The 18,506-nt window shown below is 49.4% G+C and overlaps 1 protein-coding gene across 2 annotated transcripts in view; it reads left to right on the top strand.

Moving 5' to 3' along the window:
• The window catches only part of IGSF3 (immunoglobulin superfamily member 3), a 77,395-nt gene that overhangs the window by 32,929 nt on the left and 25,960 nt on the right, over positions 1 to 18,506 (top strand). The window contains exons 3-5 of one of the 2 annotated variants that reach the window (XM_042809761.1): positions 14,354 to 14,764; positions 16,040 to 16,429; positions 18,077 to 18,478. In XM_042809761.1, the coding sequence (XP_042665695.1) occupies positions 14,354 to 14,764; positions 16,040 to 16,429; positions 18,077 to 18,478 (1,203 nt within the window). The remainder of the gene's footprint in view (positions 1 to 14,353; positions 14,765 to 16,039; positions 16,430 to 18,076; positions 18,479 to 18,506) is intronic. The other variant, XM_042809762.1, reaches the window with a different exon arrangement.

Here is an 18,506-nt window from a genome sequence, read left to right on the forward strand (position 1 = left end):
CTGCAAAGAGGTGATGGTGTAGGGATGACTGCCCTGGGGACATCCTTCAGTTTCAGGCATGGTGTACGCTCAGATCTTCTCAGACCTTAATCTTCAGATTTTCCGTCCTCTTCTTTGAGAGCGAGGTATTTATGGAACCATCCCTTACCAAATGGGTGTTGTGATTGTAACTTGTAGTACTGGATTTCTTCTTGCTGAGGGTGAGAAGGTGCAAAGTCCACCTGCTGATTTGTGCTTCAGGGTGAAAACTGGAAGCAGGTCCCAAAGCAGCAGGTAACCATGATTTAAAGGTTTAGTTAAGAGGGTTAATGTAAGGCTGTCATTAAATTAGAGGGTTAACATGAGACACTGAAGCCTTGTTATCCAGTATTGTGTCAGTGTACCGCAGATGACCACCAGCCCTCTAGCACTGCACTGTCACCTTCTGAGCTCCCAGGTGTACAGAGGCCACCTGTCCACTTGTACACCTCCCTGCAAAATGACAGGTGATGGCTGTGTGCTGGGATGACCCACCTGGCAGTGTTGCGCTTGGACACAGGGAAAAAGGCTGGAGAGGAGGTGAGGTTGTCAGTCATCCAAAAAGCCTCATTTGGCAGCTGAACCCACACGAGTGTGTGAGTGCATCCAGAGGATGTGGCACTGGTACAGGTGGTCCTGTGTATGAAGAGCTTCTGCCTCTTATTTTTGGGGTGCACGTAGCCAAGGCAGAGCTGGAGCTCTTGATCAGGGTGAATGGTGGAGCTTCTGTCCGTATGGGATGGGAAAGTTGGTGATTATCAGAGTGCTGTGCTGGGAGTTGGAATCTAGTAAAAGGCAGGGAGAAAAAGGGGTGGGAAGGCAAGAGGAGGAGGAGGGAGTGTGAAAGTGGCAGGTGGGAAGAAGAGCAGTGGGATGTGTAGGAGAGTGGCATCCAGGAGGTGTTGGAGCAAGGGAGGGCTGTGTGTAGGGATGGCTAGGTGGGGTGGAGGGAACGTACTCATTCCCTCCTGCAGTGGGAGGATGCTCACCAGAAATATGGCATCACCACCTCTGGCTGGTCTCCTGCTGTGGGCCTTGTAGGGGCTATTTGCCACCCTTTTCATGTGTCCTTCAGCAATACCATAGGTATAGTTTTGTGCTTCTGACCCTGGCATAGGAGAGCAGGATTTTAATACTGCCTTCCACCAGGGTCATCGGGATGCAGTAATTACTGTTGCACTGCCTCCCACCCTTTCTTCCTCTCCCCTTGCAACAGGGAAGTAGGAGGCAGCACGGCATGCTTTGAGGAGCTCCTTTTGAAGTGACTTTATGAGTAACAGGCTGCCGAGCTGTAGGAAATGAGATGCTGGCACTCTTTGCTCTCAGATCATTTCCACTGCCTTATGTCTGTGGCCAGAGCAGCAGTCTGCTGTCTGCCTATCCTCAGAGACCTGGGTCTCGTCAGATCTCATCAGCTTCAAGAGGCTCCTGCCAAGGGTCTGATATCAATGGAGAGAAGGGGAGAGGAAGAATTGGGAGGCTATCGGTGTGGTGGAATAGGTAGCAGCACTGTGGCTTGGACTCACATCTGTGGGGTTCAGCATGGCCAGAGCCTTGTCCGATCCCTTGTCATCTGTGAGGTAACACTGTCGCAACAGAAATGCCGGTCCTCCTGGTGACAGGCAGGATGCAGGGCTGCTGTTGGGGTGTATGCCTGGAGTAGTGGGACAGCCTCTCTAGGCTACCAGGAACCCAACCTGGTTAAGCTTATGAGACATGACAGCATCACAGCCCAAGGTGGTATTGCTGCAGGCAGCCGTACACTGCGACAGCAGCACTGGCACTGGGGACATGTCATTTGAAGCCTGTCATGACACACATCTGGCTGTTGAAGAGGCAGTGTATAAATGTGTCTCCTGGTCACCAGCCTGCTGGCAGTGTGCAAAGAGAGTCTCTCTACCAAGGCAGCCTCTCATGTTGCTCTCGGTGAGGTACTGTTGCATCACTGGGCCAACAAAGTTGTTCATGATGCTTGTTGTGCAGCTATGTAAAATCAGGAGTCTGTGTTTGGCAGCAGTCAGTGCTGCTCGTGCTGCTCTCATCCCTGCTCATCATGTTGGTGCTCCTCTGGGGGGAGCAGCAGCAGCAGCAGCTTCTTCAGCAGATTTTGCCTTTGTTTCCTTTGGGTTAATCTCCTACTTGGCACCTGATTATTTGCTTCTCTGGCAAATGCACATGGCTTTGCCCATTGCATGTTTGGAATTCCCATCTCCCTAACTTTAATCCCCATCTGGGAATGATGGCTGGTGCCTGGGGCCCAGGTCCAAGCCTTGTGGGGTCCTGCTTCTGGTGTCTGTGCCCAGGTGGGCAGCTCAGGCAAGTGATGCATTGAGTGGAGGCCAGCTTCCCCAAATGATTCCTATATTCCCACAGGACAGGTAAGCGTCAGCGTTGCAGCTTTGCTGCCATCCCCATCACATTGCTGTTGATGTCTCTCATCCCCCCTGCTGTAAGCAGGACGCAGGGTGTCCTCCTGGCACCCCTTCTCCCAGCTCTGTGAAAGCAAGTCGAAGCTCCACACTCCCATCGCTGCTCCTCCATCTGCCCTTTGGGGTGCTGAGTTTCCTGCCTTCCTCATTGCCCTTTCGGCGTGCTTCTGTTGGTGTGTCATTAGCTGCAGCGAAGCATCGCTCCCAGGAGTGCTCTCTGGCTGACATTAGTGGCAGACAGTGACTAAAACAAAGAGACAGCTCGGTGCGCACAGCGTGTTCGCTTTGTGTGTCTCGTGCTCCTTGCTGCTGGTGGAAGCTCAGGAGGGATCGCAGATGTGGAATAAACAGGAGAGCTTTGAACAAGTGGCACTGTAATCCCTCCCTGCCCCCTCCATCCCACCCCCCTTTTTGCAGGCATTAGTTTGATTAAAATTGCATGAGCCCGCACGCGGGCATGTTTTATTTCATTTATTTATTTCCTCCTGGCAGAAGACCATTTTGAGGTCCCAGCAAGCAGCTCTGTCCTGAGAGCAGGATAAGGGGCTTGGGGTGCTTTCCAGGATTTGTCCTGTGCAGTGTTCGTGGCCTGCTGCTATGGGGCTTGTTGTGCTGGTGGGACCTGCTTTTCCTGTGGGATGCTAAACAGCAGCATGTGCTCCCCTGCAGAGGGAGGACAGGAGCTGCATCTCCTGGCAGGAGCCTGTACTGTTTGTCTGGGGATGGAGGGGCTTCCCTGCTTCCCCTAAAAGAAGCAGAGAAGATATCAAAACACTGAAAAAACCCCGAAGTTTCACCGTCTTTGGTTTCCTTTTCCAGCCAGCTTTGAGCACCTTGGTTGGCAAGGAGTGAAGTCATCGCTTCCATAGCAAGGATGTGTCCTGAAAAAGGCTGGGCTGAGCTGCCTCCTGTACAACTGCAGCTTGGGTGATGAGGGTCTCTGGGTTGGGTGAGAAGCATGGCTGCTCTGCTGTGCATGGAGGGGAACTGTAGGCCATTCGGGAGAGGTTAGCATCGCAAAGCAGCAGGTGAGAAGGAGGCATTGAATTTCAATCAAGCAGCGGTGGGGAATGAAATCTCCTTGCTTATAATTCAAGCTCCCAGCTCGGGCATCCCTCTCTTTTACCTTGGAGCAAATCTCCTGTAATGCATAGGAAACAGCTCAGCAACTGCAGTTCTGCCTGCCATTGAGGCAGAAGCTGGGGTTTATTAAAGACATGCAGAGCTCTATAAAAAAATATTTATGATCTTCTTGAACTTAATCATTACAAGTCAAATATTTGAATAGGTAGGGGCAAGCATTTGATGATCCCTTTCATATTTCTGCTTGGTTACGCTTGCTCCATGTGTATCTGGATGCATGGCCGGGGGCAAGAGGGAGGTGAGGGATGAAAGGGACTTAGTACAGAAGGGGAAAACAGGAACAGAGCGGAGAAAAAAGCAAATGAAACTACTGAAGGTGAAAATAATAATAACAATTAGACTAGGGGGGACTGAGAGGAGGCAGAAGAGTAAAACTGGGCCTTTGAAGAGAAAGGGGATAGACAGTGAAGCCTTTTATTAAAAATTAAATGGTTGAGTCTGAAGGTAAATGAGGAACCTGCAAAGAAGCAATAAATAAATAAATAAAAGAGGAAGACGGGAAGGAGAGAAACACTTAAAAGGGAAATGAGAGGTTTTTGCAGGTGTGTGCTGTTGAGCATGTCAGCAGAGAAGCTCCATAGTCACCTCTAATATGTGACAGGTACTGGAAGTTTTGGGAAAACAAACAAAGCTCAAACCTTGCAATTATTTGCCCCATCCTTGGAGGTGCTCCTGGCTAGGTTGGATGGGCCCTAGGCAGCCTGAGCTGGTGGGGGGCAGCCATGCCCATGGCTGGAAGTTGGGGCTGGGTGGGCTTTGAGGTCCCTTCCAACCCAAAGAGTTCTGTGTTTCTGTGATTGTCAGCCCCTTAAGTTCTTCAAATTCTTTTCACACTGTTTTGTGTCACTCTTGGAGGTTGGGTTGGTGTTGGCAACTTGGGAGGTTGACCTTTTTCTTGCGCCATGTGAGGCAGTTTGTTTTGGATTTGAGCTGTATGTCCTTTTCAGTCTCTTTAAGACCCCCCCTCCTCCATGTGGACATCCTTCGATTATCAAACTGCATGGATTGAAGTATGCAGTAAAACTATTTTAACATGCAAGTATAAGAGGCTGCATTAGTTGAACTGAAATCGCTTTGCATGGATTTTTCTGGTATAAACCAGTCATTAATAGATCCAGGATGTCTGGGGATGATCGAGTAGTCAAATAAACTTGCAGTGAATTTTAAGGAAAAATGGCTTTCTGTCTCTTATGTTGTTTCTTTTTCTCAGTGACGGTTAGAAGAATGAACGTTTTTCTTAAACAAGCGGTGTTTTTGCCTTTTTTGATCACTTCCATGCTTGTTCATGCTAGGGGAAGCAGGGTGCGGAAATGCTGTGCAATTCATTTCACTGTAGAATGATGACATCTAGAAGTAGCAGCCTGATGGAACTGTCTAGAACCTCAGGTGTCAGTCCTTTTCTCATCTTTGCAAATGGTCACGGACATCATGTCTTCCTCAAAGAAGTTCTCTCCCAGGTGCTTTGTTAATAGAAGTAAGCCAGGACTTAAGAGCTCTCAGAGTCTGACAGAAAGTCTCTTCCCTCATTGATTTCCCCACTCTTCCTTCTGCACTGCCATGAGCTCTTCAGTCACCCTTGAGTCTGCCAGGCACAGGAGACCAGAATACCTAATGGGTTCAAGCAGGGCTTTTGGAAAAAGTACAGAATAATTAAGAAAAATAAATCTTTCTTGTCATTTTAATGTAGCAGAAAAGGGAACAGCCAAAAGCTCTTTTCTTCTTTCTTTCTGAAGGTTATGTTTACAGGAACTTAGATACAGTTTGAAATACGATAGCCTTTATAACTGGCCCACTTTGTAGGTCTGGGTTTTGGGGAACAAAACTTTGATAGGCAAGGTGGGAGTATGTGTCCTAGCTGTGCCACAAACAGTGCTCCTGAATCTACCTTTGGTTGTTTTATTTTGAGTGGATGAATGGGTCCCCACTGGTGCTGATACCAGGGCTGAGTTTTGGTAAGAGTTCTTTTAGGAAAGAAAGAGGGGAAGATGTGAGTAGAGGGACTAGTAAAGCTTGATTTCCTGTGGTTTTTGCTTCGTGGTTGAATTCCTGGGTATCTAATAAAGTGTAATCATTGCTTTTCCTTGATTGGGATATTCCCATGGTTATCTTCAGGGTTACTTCTTTGGTGTTTGAGGTTTGAACAAACATTACACTCGTTTTCTGAGAAATAGTTTTCTGTGGTGTGTATCTCCTCTGCTTCTTCAGTTGTTTCATGAAACCAGTGAGAATTTGTTCTGAGACCACTCTCCATCTCTCTGTGTTCATATCCAGTTCTGCTTGCTTGTGTAAGAAAAAAAACAAAAGCCATTTGGATCAGGTAATTAAGAGAAGTTGTTTCCCCAGGACACAGGTGATACAAGATCATGTATCTTATCAGTTTCCCAGTATGTTCTTTATTTGCATACCATAGCTCCTCTGCATGAGGAATCTTGAGCCTTCAGTCTTTATAGGTGCTTGTGAGGCAAGCTGTTATCTTGGTTGGTGGTGGAGAGAGCAGACACTGAGCAAGCTGAGCTTCAGGTGAGGAGCAGGCAGAGTTGGTGGCATTTCTGTATGGGAAACACTGGGTGTTTCAATTGTGCTGTGCTTTTCCCAGCCCCTGAGCATGCAGCAGCCAGCAGAGCATCTGTGCTTTGCCTGGGCTGGTTTCTCAGCCTGCCTCCACTGAGGGCACGCAATCGAGCAGCAAAGCAAGCAGAAAGCTTTGTGCTGGTCATTTTGCCATTTACCTACAGGGTGGTGAACGGCAGCTGGGAAGCTGACAGCTTTCAGCGCCTTTTGCACTCTGATGCAGTAGCAAAGCAGGCACTGACTGGTAAAAAATGAGCTGTCTGGAGACCTGGGGACAGCAGCGTGTCAGCTGTGGTTGGCTCTCGCTCAGAGGTTTCACCAGTAGAAGGCTGGAAGCACTATAAATAAAATCCTGGATTTTGCAGGAGTCGGTGATATTGATCCTGCACTGGAGACATCGTAGAAACCTCCTATTTACTAGTTTATTCTTGACATTTTCTTTGCTTTTTTTGTTTGTTTGTTTGCTTTAATGCACTACTTTGATACAGTGTGTTCCTTTGGATTAATGATAGCAGTACGAAAAACATCTTTATTTAATGGACAGTTTATTTCCTGAATACTTAACATTTAAAAGCGTCTCCTTGTTCAGCACTATAAAGTGTGTGGGATAGCCTGGAAAACCTGGACCTGACCTCTAGAAGACCTACAAGTATATTGCAAGACTCAGACCTACCAGCCTGTGCCTCAAGTTGGGGGGCAGAATTCAGGACCTTTGGTCTTTGTGAAATGTATTACTGACAAGCATAAAAGTAGTTAGAATATGTCATTTGTGCAGTAGGAACTGCTGAGTGAATCATTCCTGCCTGCCTGACATTGGAGCGACTGTCCTGGAGGCAGTGAGCAAAAGGATTTCTTTGCAAACCTTACCAGAGGAGTGTAGAACTTCGTGACAGAGGCATCATCATATCCATCAAATGGTCCTCATTTGCAACTTTCCCACAACCTCAAGAAGCCCTGTTGCCTTCTTCACCTCCTTCAAATGTAGCACAGTTGGTAGGCAAAGTGGTGTCCCCTTCTTTAGCTGTTGGAAGGGTGCTGCTCAAATCCTGTAGTCAGTGCTCTGCAGGAAGAGCAACTTGATGGTGGCCATCTGTTGGTGGGGTGACAGCCAGGGAGGTCAGCTGGAGTCTGAGAGAAGGGAAGGGCACTGGGTGTTTTGAGATGCCCAGACCAATGGGTTATAAAGAAAAATACATTTATTAAGAGGTTTCAGTATAAAGATGCCCAACAGAAACACACAGAAAATGTGTGAGCCAGCCTAGCTTTTGTGGAGGGGTTGATTGCTATGCTGAGCAGGAGAACAGCTATTTACAGAGTCTCCAGAGCACTACCAAGCACAGCACTTTGGCTCCACTCTTCCTGTTCTTATCCCCTGTGTCCTAAATCACTGCCACCTGAGCTAGAAGAAGCTTGGAGCATGAAGAGCTTAAAGAGAAGAGATGGCTGTTGCTGTGTGTGTAAGAGGCAAGATGATAGAAGTACAGTAAAAGGAAACTCATTGGGGAAATGGATTTGCAATAGTGGATATTATTTTGACTTCTATGTTTGCAGAAGCCTGTCAGCTATTAGGCTGAATTTGCTTGTCTTAATTCTGCTTTGTGCTGTCCTCAGTGCAGGAAGAGAGCAGGTGTTGTTCGTGGTTGGAGAACTTGGCCTCCATCCTGCAAGAGATGGACTGAGCCTTTCATTCATCATGGGGGTGCTAGCTTCAAAGTAACAGCTCTGGGCTGCCAAGGCCTTGTTGGAAGAAGGTGGCTTGGAAATGCCCAGAAGGGCCAATGCCCTTCGTTCCAGCCCCAGAAATAACTCCAACTCATGCTGGCTTTGCGGGTTGGTAGACAGCTTACTGTCTGGTAAAGATGTGTATTTATGTATTATGTTATAAACAATTTCTGTGCTTTGAATGAGACTGTTAGAGAAAAAAAATTCCAGTTGTAGTCTCTATGGGATCTTTTTGTTCTTTGATTCCAGAGCTTTCTGTGTTCTGCTTACAGAATCGTTTGAGTTGGAAGGGGCCCATAAAGCCCAACTCTGCAGTGGACAGGGACACCTACGGTTCCATCAGGTGCTCAGAGCCCTGTCCAGCCTGACCTTGGATGTCTCCAGGGATGAGGCTTTATCTGCTACCCTGTGGCTGTCAACAGTTTGCTTAGAAACAAACATGAAGATGTGATTCTGGTCTCCTTCCCTCTCTGTGCAGCAGAAAGCCCGCACTTTTATCTTCCCTTGGGAACTTAAGACGTAGGCAAAGGCTGAATAGAAATTAGGCCTGTAATGTAAATTAAACCTAATTCTGTCCTTCCTTTGGTGCTTTGCTTGTGGGGACTGAAATGCTCTATTCTTGCGTGATCTGTAGGAAGGAGGGTTTTGGAGGGGATGGACAAATCAGGGCAGGAGATCCAGGGCCAGCTTTTTGGAGGCATTCGCTGCTTGCCCACCTCTGTTGCTGATACATGCCTGCTGAGCTCTGACGGGCAAGCACTGGTCTCTGGCACAGTCAGTTCCCGTATCTCTGCTCTTAGCTCTCAAGTGTTGTTAAGTAAAACACATCGGCTTAACCCTGTGTGAAAGAGGTGTGCGCTCTGCCCTTGTATTTCCAGTGGCTTAGGCTTGCATTAAGCTGCAGTGGCTTGCTGGTGGCTGCCCAGCTCAGGATCAGAGGGAGCGCTAAACCGTCAGCGAGGTGAGTTCTGGAAGAAGGATTTGGGAGCTGAGTCACCTCGACTTGCTGCAGGAGGTTGTTGCCTCTGCTCCTGTAGCACTGCAGCCATGGAGCAGGACTGCAAAAAAAGCATTCATGTTTGGAGGTTTCCCTCCGTACTCTCTGTCTCTGCCACGTGCTTGGGCTCTTGGGAAACTTCTGCATCCTGAGTATCCCTGTCCTCAAGACTGGCTCCAACACTGCTCTGGGTCATTTTTGCTTAATGTAGAAATGATGACTTTCCCTGCTGAGTGCCACCTCCCCTTTTCATGTGCCACTCCTTTCTGGCTTCCCCGTTCTGTTTTCTTTTAATGAAGTCACTTATGAAGTCACTTGAGCTTCTTCAACTCAGTTATCTGTCCTGATAACCAGATGCTCCTCAAGATGCTTTGGGACTGGGTGTGTGGGGAGAGCCAAAGCAGCTGGCTGGCAGAAGCCTGCCCCTTGCTACTTTGGCTGAAAGCAGAGGGACTGCAGAGCTTGGCAGAACAGGGGCACTACCCTTGCATCGGGAGCAGCCAAGGGAAAGGGCACCAGCAACTCGGAGGAGCACTGGTCCCCACCAATTCACCTGGGGCTCAGCATGCTGCAGCTGAATGCTTCCCCAGGATAAGTTGGTGCATCCTAATGTGTGGCACATAGGGTGTGCTGGCAGGGAACGTGCTGCTGCTAGGGTATGGCTGCATCAGGACCAGGAGGAGCATGAATAATGGGTAGCATGGGGCAGGATGGGTGTGACTAACAGGCCCCACAGCACCAAGGGAGAAGTTCAGGCCCTGAGTCAGAAAGCCGAGCTCATTTGCAGTTCACACATCCTCCATCTGATTCTTTTCTCCCCTTTCTTCTACTTTCTTGTCTTCTGTGCCCTTTCCCACTGTCTGTCTGAACTTGTCTGGCTGTTTTGAGAAAAGCATTTCTGTCGCTGTAATCACTCCAGCCAGTCATTAATGTACAAACAAGGCTACTATTGTAATCTGGGGATTTATTGCTGCTGCTGTGAAACAACTGCTGTGCCATCTCATTTACTTAACTCTTCAGTTCCCCATTCGCCTCTGCTTGCAGCTGGGTTGGTAGCAAGCTGCCCTTTTAGGGAGCTGTGGGTGTGTTGGTTTGCTGCTTTCCTGCTTTCTTTGCTGAGTACTGCAGTGGTATAATTGCAGACAGTTGCAATGTTTCACCATGGATTTCTTGGTTGTGGAGTAAGTAAAAGTGACTGCGATTGGGGCTTCTCATTCGAAGCAAGTCTTAAACGTTCACATTGGGATTACAAACATGTTCTGACCGCTTTTCTTTGTATCCCAGCACAAATGCTGCCTTCCCTGTCAGGATCCTGAAGGGAATTCACCAATTTTAACAAGTACATGGCTTCTTTTTAAAAGGGGTTTTAAAAATCAGTATTTTTTCAGCTGCCTTTTATTTCAAAGCTGCCTTTACCTATCCCCACTTTTCAGACAAGACAGTGCAGGTTGGGCTTTGCTGGAGAAAAGTAATCTCCACCCTGAGCAGGCTGTTGACCGTTGTGACCCAGGAACCCATCACTACGTGCTGCTAGGTGAGGTAAAGGACGAGTTTTGTGTGGAGACCATTTCTCATGCTCCCCTTGCTCTCTGCTGAAGGTGCCAGGGATTTCTAGGAGGGATTTGAGAATAAGGTGAGTGGAAGGTATTGTCAGTGCACTGTCTGCTTAGTTTTGTCCACATGCAGAGGTGACATTTGAGGGTCTTCATTCTTTTTGCAACATATAGCAGCGCGTTTTCTTCCTCTGGAGGCATTCCAGGTAGGAAGTGCGTGGTGTGCTGCACCAGGAATGGATCGGCAGCATGTGCAGCTAATTGCTAGGAATGAGGGCTGGAGAGGATTAATCTAATCATTAATCTAGGTATCTGTTCAGCTTTATTGCCACCCCTCCCTGTGCCGTACACACGTGCAGGTATTTGGTTCCCATAAGGAATGGAAATCAGGGTGCCTTCTGCTGCCTCAGGGCAGCTTGCATGGTGGGCTCCTGTTCTTTCTGAATTGTATTACCATCATAGAATCACACTGTCGTTTGAGGCAGAAAGGACCCTTAAAGGCCATTCAGTCCAACTCCCCTGCAGTGAACACGGATACCTACAGCTCCATCAGGTGCTCAGTCCTGTCTAGCCTGACCTTGGCTGTCTCTGAGGCATCCACCACCTCTCTGGGCAGCCTGTTCCTGTGTCTCATCACCCTTATTGTAAAAAAATGTCTGTCTTATATCCAGTCTAAATCTCCCCATGTCAATTTGAAACCATTTCCCCTTGTTGTATCACCACAGACCCCGCTAAAGAGTCTGTCTCGTTCTTTCTTACAGTCCCCCCTTAGATACTGAAAGGCCACTCTCAGGTCTCCCCAGACCTGAGAGGCTGAACAGCCCCAAACTGATGGTGCTGGCACCATGCTTTGTCTTGAGCAGCTTTTCTTGCAAACACAACCAGAGGGATGGGAAGGGGGCTGGTGGCAATGAGCTGGGATCCCTGTGGGGCAGCAAGATGTCACAGGGCAGATGGAGACATAACTCTTGCACTAATTCCTGTTAAAATCCAGAGCAGTATTTCTCAGCCAAAAGCAGCTCCCTGGGAGTAGGGAGTGCACATATTTGTTCTTCCTAAGTAGTTCACACTTGAGGCTTGGCAAGCTTAGCTCTATCCAGAAGGTTGGAACTGGGCAGTTGGGGACACAAAGTAGCACCATGCAGTGCCTCCAAAGTGTCTTGGAGGGTAAAAAGCAAGAATGAAACTCAAGGGAAGAAGAGGCTGGTGGGTCTTTGCTTGGCCTTCAAGATAGCCCTGCTGTGCTGGCTGTCCTCTTTTAAGTAGCTTTACTTCTGAGGAGCCTGCAATATAACGCTGCCATAGAAATGAGTGATTGTTACCAGCCTGAGCCTCTGGCTCCCAGGCTGCTGCTCCTTGTTCATCGCTTAACAAGGAGATGGCATCCCAGCCAGGTTCACTGCCTTTCCTGGGAGCACATGAGATGTTAGTAGCTCTCTGATTTGTGGCTGGCACAGAACAGCTTTGCAGTATGCTCCTTGTGGGTGACTGAGGTTTGGATAGCCAAGAACAAAGCAGAAAAAGCCTGGGGAAGGGGAGACACCTGGGTTTTCTTTGTCCTTTTGAGGGAAAGTTCAGGAACTGGGGCTAGTTTTGGGGTTTGGAGGAAAGTGTGTTGGAGATCTTGAGATGTGTAGGGAGTCTAGACCAGGGAACTCTGGTCTGTGCTCCTGGAGATTGTAAGCGAGTTCTTTAACCTGAAGCAAACACCTTCATTCCTATTCTGCGTATAGTTCTGCTTTCTTCACAGGTGCTCCTCACTTGTGCCTTATTGAAGTATGTGTTAAAGTTGGGTATGTCTGCAGCTTGTGTGTGCAGCAGAGGGATGCTCATGGGTATACCTGGGAAGAGGGGTTTGGGGAGCACAGCTGGGCTCCTTCCTCCTCTTCTTCTTGGCAGCAGGGCTCTGGGCCTGTCCCTGGCTGGGTACCTGACACCCTCTAGTGGCAATATTGACATCTAATATTTCAGCAGCTCTTCAAACTTGGGGGTTGCAGTCACCCCCTCTACAGCAACTGGTGGCTCAGGGCTAATAGGAGACGCTGTATTTCTTACCCTGCTGACTCATGAAAGCAGTTAGGGGTGGGCTAAGAGCCAGGCTGTGCGCTGGGAGAAGCACGGTGCAGGAGAGAGGGGAGCAGAGAGACAGAGCTACACACTGATTTTCCACCAGAAATGCATTTTGCAATAGTTATGGTGTGTAAGATACTAATCCTCCCACCAGGTTATGACCTGGAAATGTGGAATCCAGTTGGCACAACGGTGCCTGCGTCAGCCTGTAAACAGCTTGGGGAGTGGGATGGCAAGCAAGATGTGGCTGTAGTACTGCACTTTTCCCTTCCCACCATGGGAGCCATGGGCAACTGCTGCTATGGGCTTTGCATGGGGAAAAGACTTCCTCTCCTTGCATTTGCAGGGCTTTCAAATCAAAGGAAGGAGGGTGGGCAGAGCACTCCTTTCACCCATCATTGTAGGGAGGCAGGTGTAGGAGGGAGCTCTGCCTATAAAGCAGCCCAGTGGGAAAGTGACTCCAGAGAGATGACGGTGATCAGATTTAATTTATTTAAACAATCTAAGAAAAGTTATAGGAGTCCATAGCTGGAGGACTAAGAGAAAGGAGCTGCACTGCTCTGGAAATTATTCAGAAAGGTTCAAAATGAGAAATTGAAGTCTTCCATGCAGGCGCAGCAAGCTGGTGAGTTTGGCTGCCAGCCCTGCACTGCTGGGGCAGTAAATTCCTTGGGAAATGCACATTTGGTCAAAGCAAATGTGCTGGTCTGGGCAAGTAAAGATTTCCCCTCTTGTTTACTCCATCTTGTGGCTTTTTTCTTCCCTTTGATTTTGCTGCCATAAATAACACCAGCAGTTGTCTTCATGGCAACTGATTGCTTTCTCTAGCAGTGCCTGAATGAAGCAGATGCAGCTTTTGGCAACATAACCAATTTTGTCAGATCTTCCAGTGTTGTCAATGAAACTGAGCTGAGATGTGTTAATAATATTCCCCTGGTGCATGGTGGAACCGTGGGCACTGACAGGTTCACTAGTGCTGCCTTGTCTGCAGACTTTAGGGGAAGGCTTGCATTGCTCCTTCTGTGTGATGTTTCCTGAGACAGCGAGGAAATACTTCCTTCTAAGAAAGCCTGTCTGCTGGGAATGTGTCCCCTTCTCTCCAGATATCACTGCCTGCATCCACAGGACAGCTGTGCAGGCACAGCAAGGTGACACAGCTGGGATGGGATACCTCCTGGCCTCAGCTTGCACTGATGTGCCCACCTCTGAAACTGCCATGGAGAAGACATGACAGGGATTTCTGTCCTATACCACGTCCCTGTTAGTGCTTTGTGCCTTGTCCTGCTGGTTGTGTGACCCATTGACTTTGCAGCAGCAGTAGTTCACCTTGTGCCCAGGCTCCTCACAGGCTGGGCTCCTGGCATTTTCTCCCTTTTCTCCTGTTAATCGAAGTGAGGCTTGGTTGGCAGTTTTGTTAGTCAGTGCCTGGCTGTGTCTGTGTCCCAGCAATTGAGTTGCTGCCCTTATTGGAGCCAGTTTTCTCTGAATGCAGGATTCAGTTCCCTCCGAATGCAGAAACTCTTCTGCTTGGCCTGAGGGGGTCATTAAGATGTGAAAGGATATAAACAAAGGAGAGGGGAATTGCATCTTCTGACTTCTTTATGAGGGAAGATTAAAGAAGCTAAATACATTTAGTTTGGCCAAACAGTGACTAAAGGGAGAAGGGCAAATGGGGGGCATTGGAGTGGCTGAAAGATGTGGGCAGGAGGAGCTTGGGAAGGATGGGCTTTGCTCATGACTAATTACAAGCATAAAAAGAAACCTTTCCTTTAATGTGTCCGGGTTGTAGTTCTTTCCGTGGGTCAGCCTTTCAGCATCCCTCAGGCTAATGCTCTGCTCCTTCCCTGCAGTGATCCCCGACTCGCTACGAGTGACCGCGGTCCCACAGACGCTGCACAGAGTGGAGCGCGACTCCCTGGAGCTGAAATGTGAGGTGTCCAAGAGCACGGCCCAGCACAGCCACGTCTCCATCTCCTGGTACCGGCAGCGGGGCGGCGAGGCACCCGTGGAGATCATCTCCCTCAGCCGCGACTTTGTCCTGCGGGCCGGGGGCACCTACGCCCAACGGCACGCCACAGGGGACGTGCGCTTGGACAAGGTGGGGGAAACCACCTCGAAGCTCACAATCTTCAACCTCCACCCCTCAGACCAAGGCGAGTTTTACTGTGAAGCAGCTGAGTGGATCCAGGACCCAGACAAGTCTTGGTATGCCATGACCCGCAAGCGTTCTCAGGGCACCATCGTCAACGTGCAAGCAACTGGTCAGTGTCTCCTTTCTCTTTTCTTGCTTGGCTGGGTGGTGGGAGAGAGCAGAGGAGGTGGAAAACAGCGCCGTGCGTTGTTAGGTTCACTTTCAGCTTGCTGTTAGTTGGCAAAACAAATGAATCTGCACGGCCAGCTGCAGAGCTCCCCTTGGTCTGAGTCACACTTAACAGTGGAAGTGGAGCAAGCCCTGCAAATCCATGCATGGTCTGGGATTTCACTGCCTTAGACTTCGGTTCTCTGTTGAGTGTATGGTGGGATTTGTGGTCTCCTAAGATATGCCCAGCGAAAGGGTGCACTCATGCGCGGCAGCTGCTCCTGGAGGGGTTGCTGAGGTCCCTCACTGTTGGTAACCCAAGCAGGAACCAGGGTAGGCCCACTTGTCTCAGCACCACTGAGACCTGGACCAGTGGCATCTTCTACCACAATCTCCACTTTTTTCCTGCCACTCCTGGTGCAGGGCAGCACAAAGCCATGTTTTGGAGTGAGGAGAGGGGTCTCCTTTGCCGTGGCCATCCTGACAGGTCCTCTGCATGGCCTTTGGAGGTGTCTATGGCTGCCTCAGCCCAGGCTCCCTTCTCTGCTACATGACCTTGCTTGAGAGGAGCTGGCAGGCTGAAGGGCAGGGAGGATGCCAGCAAATAGCAACCAGGGAAGAATGAGGCAGGAAGGAAGCTTGATGGCATACCCTACTGCCTTATGCAGCCAGTGATCTGGATTGAAAGGGGAGCTGAAGCATATTATGTTGGGCTCTTGGTGCTAGCACAGGCAATGAGAATTTTGGGAAGTGAGGAGATAGGAGTGACAGAGCAGAAAATAAAATGTTTCTGTATTCCCTGAGGTCCATTTGCAAGTCAAAATCCTTCCACAGCAGCACAGGTTCCTGCTGAGGGTCTAAAAACCTGCATGAGTGTTTTTTCCTCTCTGATATCCCCCAAAGGCCCTGTCTTTTGGCCCTAGCTGAGCTGGTGAGCAGGGTACAAGTAGAACCAGGCTCCAGAGCACATCCCTCTGTGCCATTGGATCCTGGCCTGACAGCAGAGCTGCTCCCAGGAGGAAGGGCTGGGACAAAGGTGCTTTGGCTGAGGAAGCCTTGCAAAGTTTGGCTGCTGAGCAGCAAGCTGCCTCTCACAGCTGCAGCAAATCTCTTGGCCTTCCATATTGTGGGTGCATGCATGTGTCACAGGAATGCAGTAAGTTGCAGCCATCTAACATGAGGTGTGCTGGTTCCCTGGGTTGGCTTTGCCAAGCTGACTTGAGCTGTTTCTCCCCAGATAAAGAGTTCAGCGTCAGGCTGGAGACAGAGAAGCGGATGTACATTGTGGGCGAGCCGGTGGAGTTTCGGTGCATCCTGGAGGCACAGAACATCCCTGACCGCTTCTTCTCCATCTCCTGGGCCTTCAACAGCTCTCTCATCGCCAGTCTGGGGCCAAACGCTGTGCCGGTGCTTAACAATGAATTTGCCCAGCGTGAGGCTCTGGGCCAGCTCAAGGTAGCCAAAGAAAGTGACAATGTTTTTGTACTGAAGATCTACCGCCTCCGCCTTGAGGACAGTGGCAAGTACAACTGCCGGGTGACTGAGCGGGAGAAGACTGTGACAGGGGACTTCATTGACAAGGAGAGCAAACGGCCAAAGAACATCCCCATCACCGTCCTGCCTCTCAGTAAGTAGGGACCTCACCACCCTCTCCTAGGACACTGCCAAGAGCTTCTGGGCAGCCAGCTAGTGAGGCTGTGGTGTGTCCAGCCCAACAGTGCGGGAAGGGGAAGAGTAAGAGTTTGCATGTTGTGGAGGCTTGAAATCCCAATTGGTAAGGCATTTTTCTAAGGAAGAGTAAAGCAAGAAGGATGTGTGCTGCTCAGGTTCAGAGGTGAGGAAACATGCTCCCCATATCACCCCTGCCTGGCAGTTTCAACCATGAACTGAAAGTGTGTGCAACTTGCTCCTTGCCCCTCTCCCCTCACGTTGCCCTGCAGAGAGCCAGCTGCTCTGAAACATTCAGCAGGTGTAACAGCAGGCTTGTCCCTGCTTTATCCAAATTGCTGCTGAGCTTCTGCAGAGTGTTCAGTGGCTGTTGTTTGGTTGTTGTACAGGGCACTGGGGTTTTGCCCTGCAGTGGGAAAAGCCAGGATTCACCTCAAGCTCTGCTTTGCTCTTCAGCATGGAGCCCTGTCGTGGTCGCTGTTGCATCTGCTAATGTTGGTGAAAACAGCCCTGCCAGGGGTTCACTTGTGTGCCTTTTGTCTTTATCAGGCAGATGAGATGAATAAGGTATATAGCAGAGTAAGAAAAGAGGGTCAATTGACTTGGGGGGTCTCTATGATGCAGGTAGCCTTGGCGTGGCCAACTAGGCAAGTGTTGCCCGTTACCACAGCCAGGGGGTTGACCAAACAGTCTGAAGGACTCTGGGAGAAAGTTTAGTGCAATGTTTGTCTCTTTTACTTAGGCTTATAGAGAAGTGCAGCCCTTTCTTCTAGCTTTTTTTCTCCTCACTTCTCCAAAATAAATTCTCATTATTTTCTCTCTTACCAATATTTGGTCTCATTTGTTTGGTATTGAAAATTACTCTAATTAGAAATCTCACACTGGACAATTGTCTAAAGTACAGTACTTACAGCAAAGCCAGGCATGTATAATTGCTGAGATTTCTTACAACACCAGCTCTAGGAACAAATGTGATTTTTCAAGGGTGCTAAGTGTCCATAACTCCAATGGAAGACAACAGGAGTAACCAGCACTCAGTATCTCTGAAACACTAGCCATAGAGCCTCACATCTCTGGGAAGCTCAGAATGCCAGTGTTTTTGATGTTGCTAAACATTGATAGCTACCTCTAGCATTGGTAGCAATGTGAGCTTGCGACAGCTTCGCCCAAAAGGTGTTGCAGAAATGGACGTGGCAAGATGCTGATCAGATTGACACCAACTGAAAAGCCCAGAGAGTTGGAAGCTTTTCTTTTTTGCAAAGCCAGTTGCATGTCCTGCATGTTATAGCAGCACAAATTCCCTCAAGCTTTGCTGAGACCCCAGCCCGGACCTGCGACCAGAAAACATGGCTATGTCTCCTGAGCCATAGGCAGAGATTTTCCCCAGCTTTGGCAAACACCTGCTTTGAATGTGCAAGTCACCAGGAGCAGCTCGCTGCCCACAGACTGGTTTTGGATGTGGTCACGCTTGAGCTTAAGACGTGCCTGGACCCAAATGCGTGGGCAGTTTCCTGCACCTGGTAGAATACCGGCAGCGTCCTTCTTGCAGACTGAGAAGTGGCAAGTGTGTATCATCTCCCCTGTGTGTATGCGTTTCTCTCCTCAGAGACCAGCATCTCCTTGGAGATTATCAACAACGCCAGCAGTGTCTTGGAAGGGGAAAGCCTGCGCTTTGGCTGCAATGTGCGTTCAAGTGTGGGACCCCAAAGCCGCCTCTCCGTCATCTGGCAGCTGGTGGACAAGCAGAACCGGCGAAGTGAAATTGTGCGCCTGGATCGAGATGGCACCCTGCAGCCCGGCCCGTTATATGCTGAGCGCAGTAGCTATGGCGGCATCCAGATGGAGCAGGTCCGGCCTGGCTCCTTCACCCTGGAGATCTTCAACAGTGTCAGGGCAGACGAGGGCCACTACGAGTGCCGGGTGGCCGAGTGGATGCGGACACTGGATGGGGAGTGGCAGATAGCTGGGGAGCGGCACGCTGGCACCCCAGTGACCATCACTGCTCTTGGTGAGTACTCGAGGTGTGGGGGCGGAGG

This window comes from Centrocercus urophasianus, unplaced genomic scaffold (genome assembly GCF_019232065.1).
Source record: "Centrocercus urophasianus isolate 14NV4802_14NV808 unplaced genomic scaffold, USGS_Curo_1.0 seq_12, whole genome shotgun sequence".
NCBI classification, from domain to species: domain Eukaryota; kingdom Metazoa; phylum Chordata; class Aves; order Galliformes; family Phasianidae; genus Centrocercus; species Centrocercus urophasianus.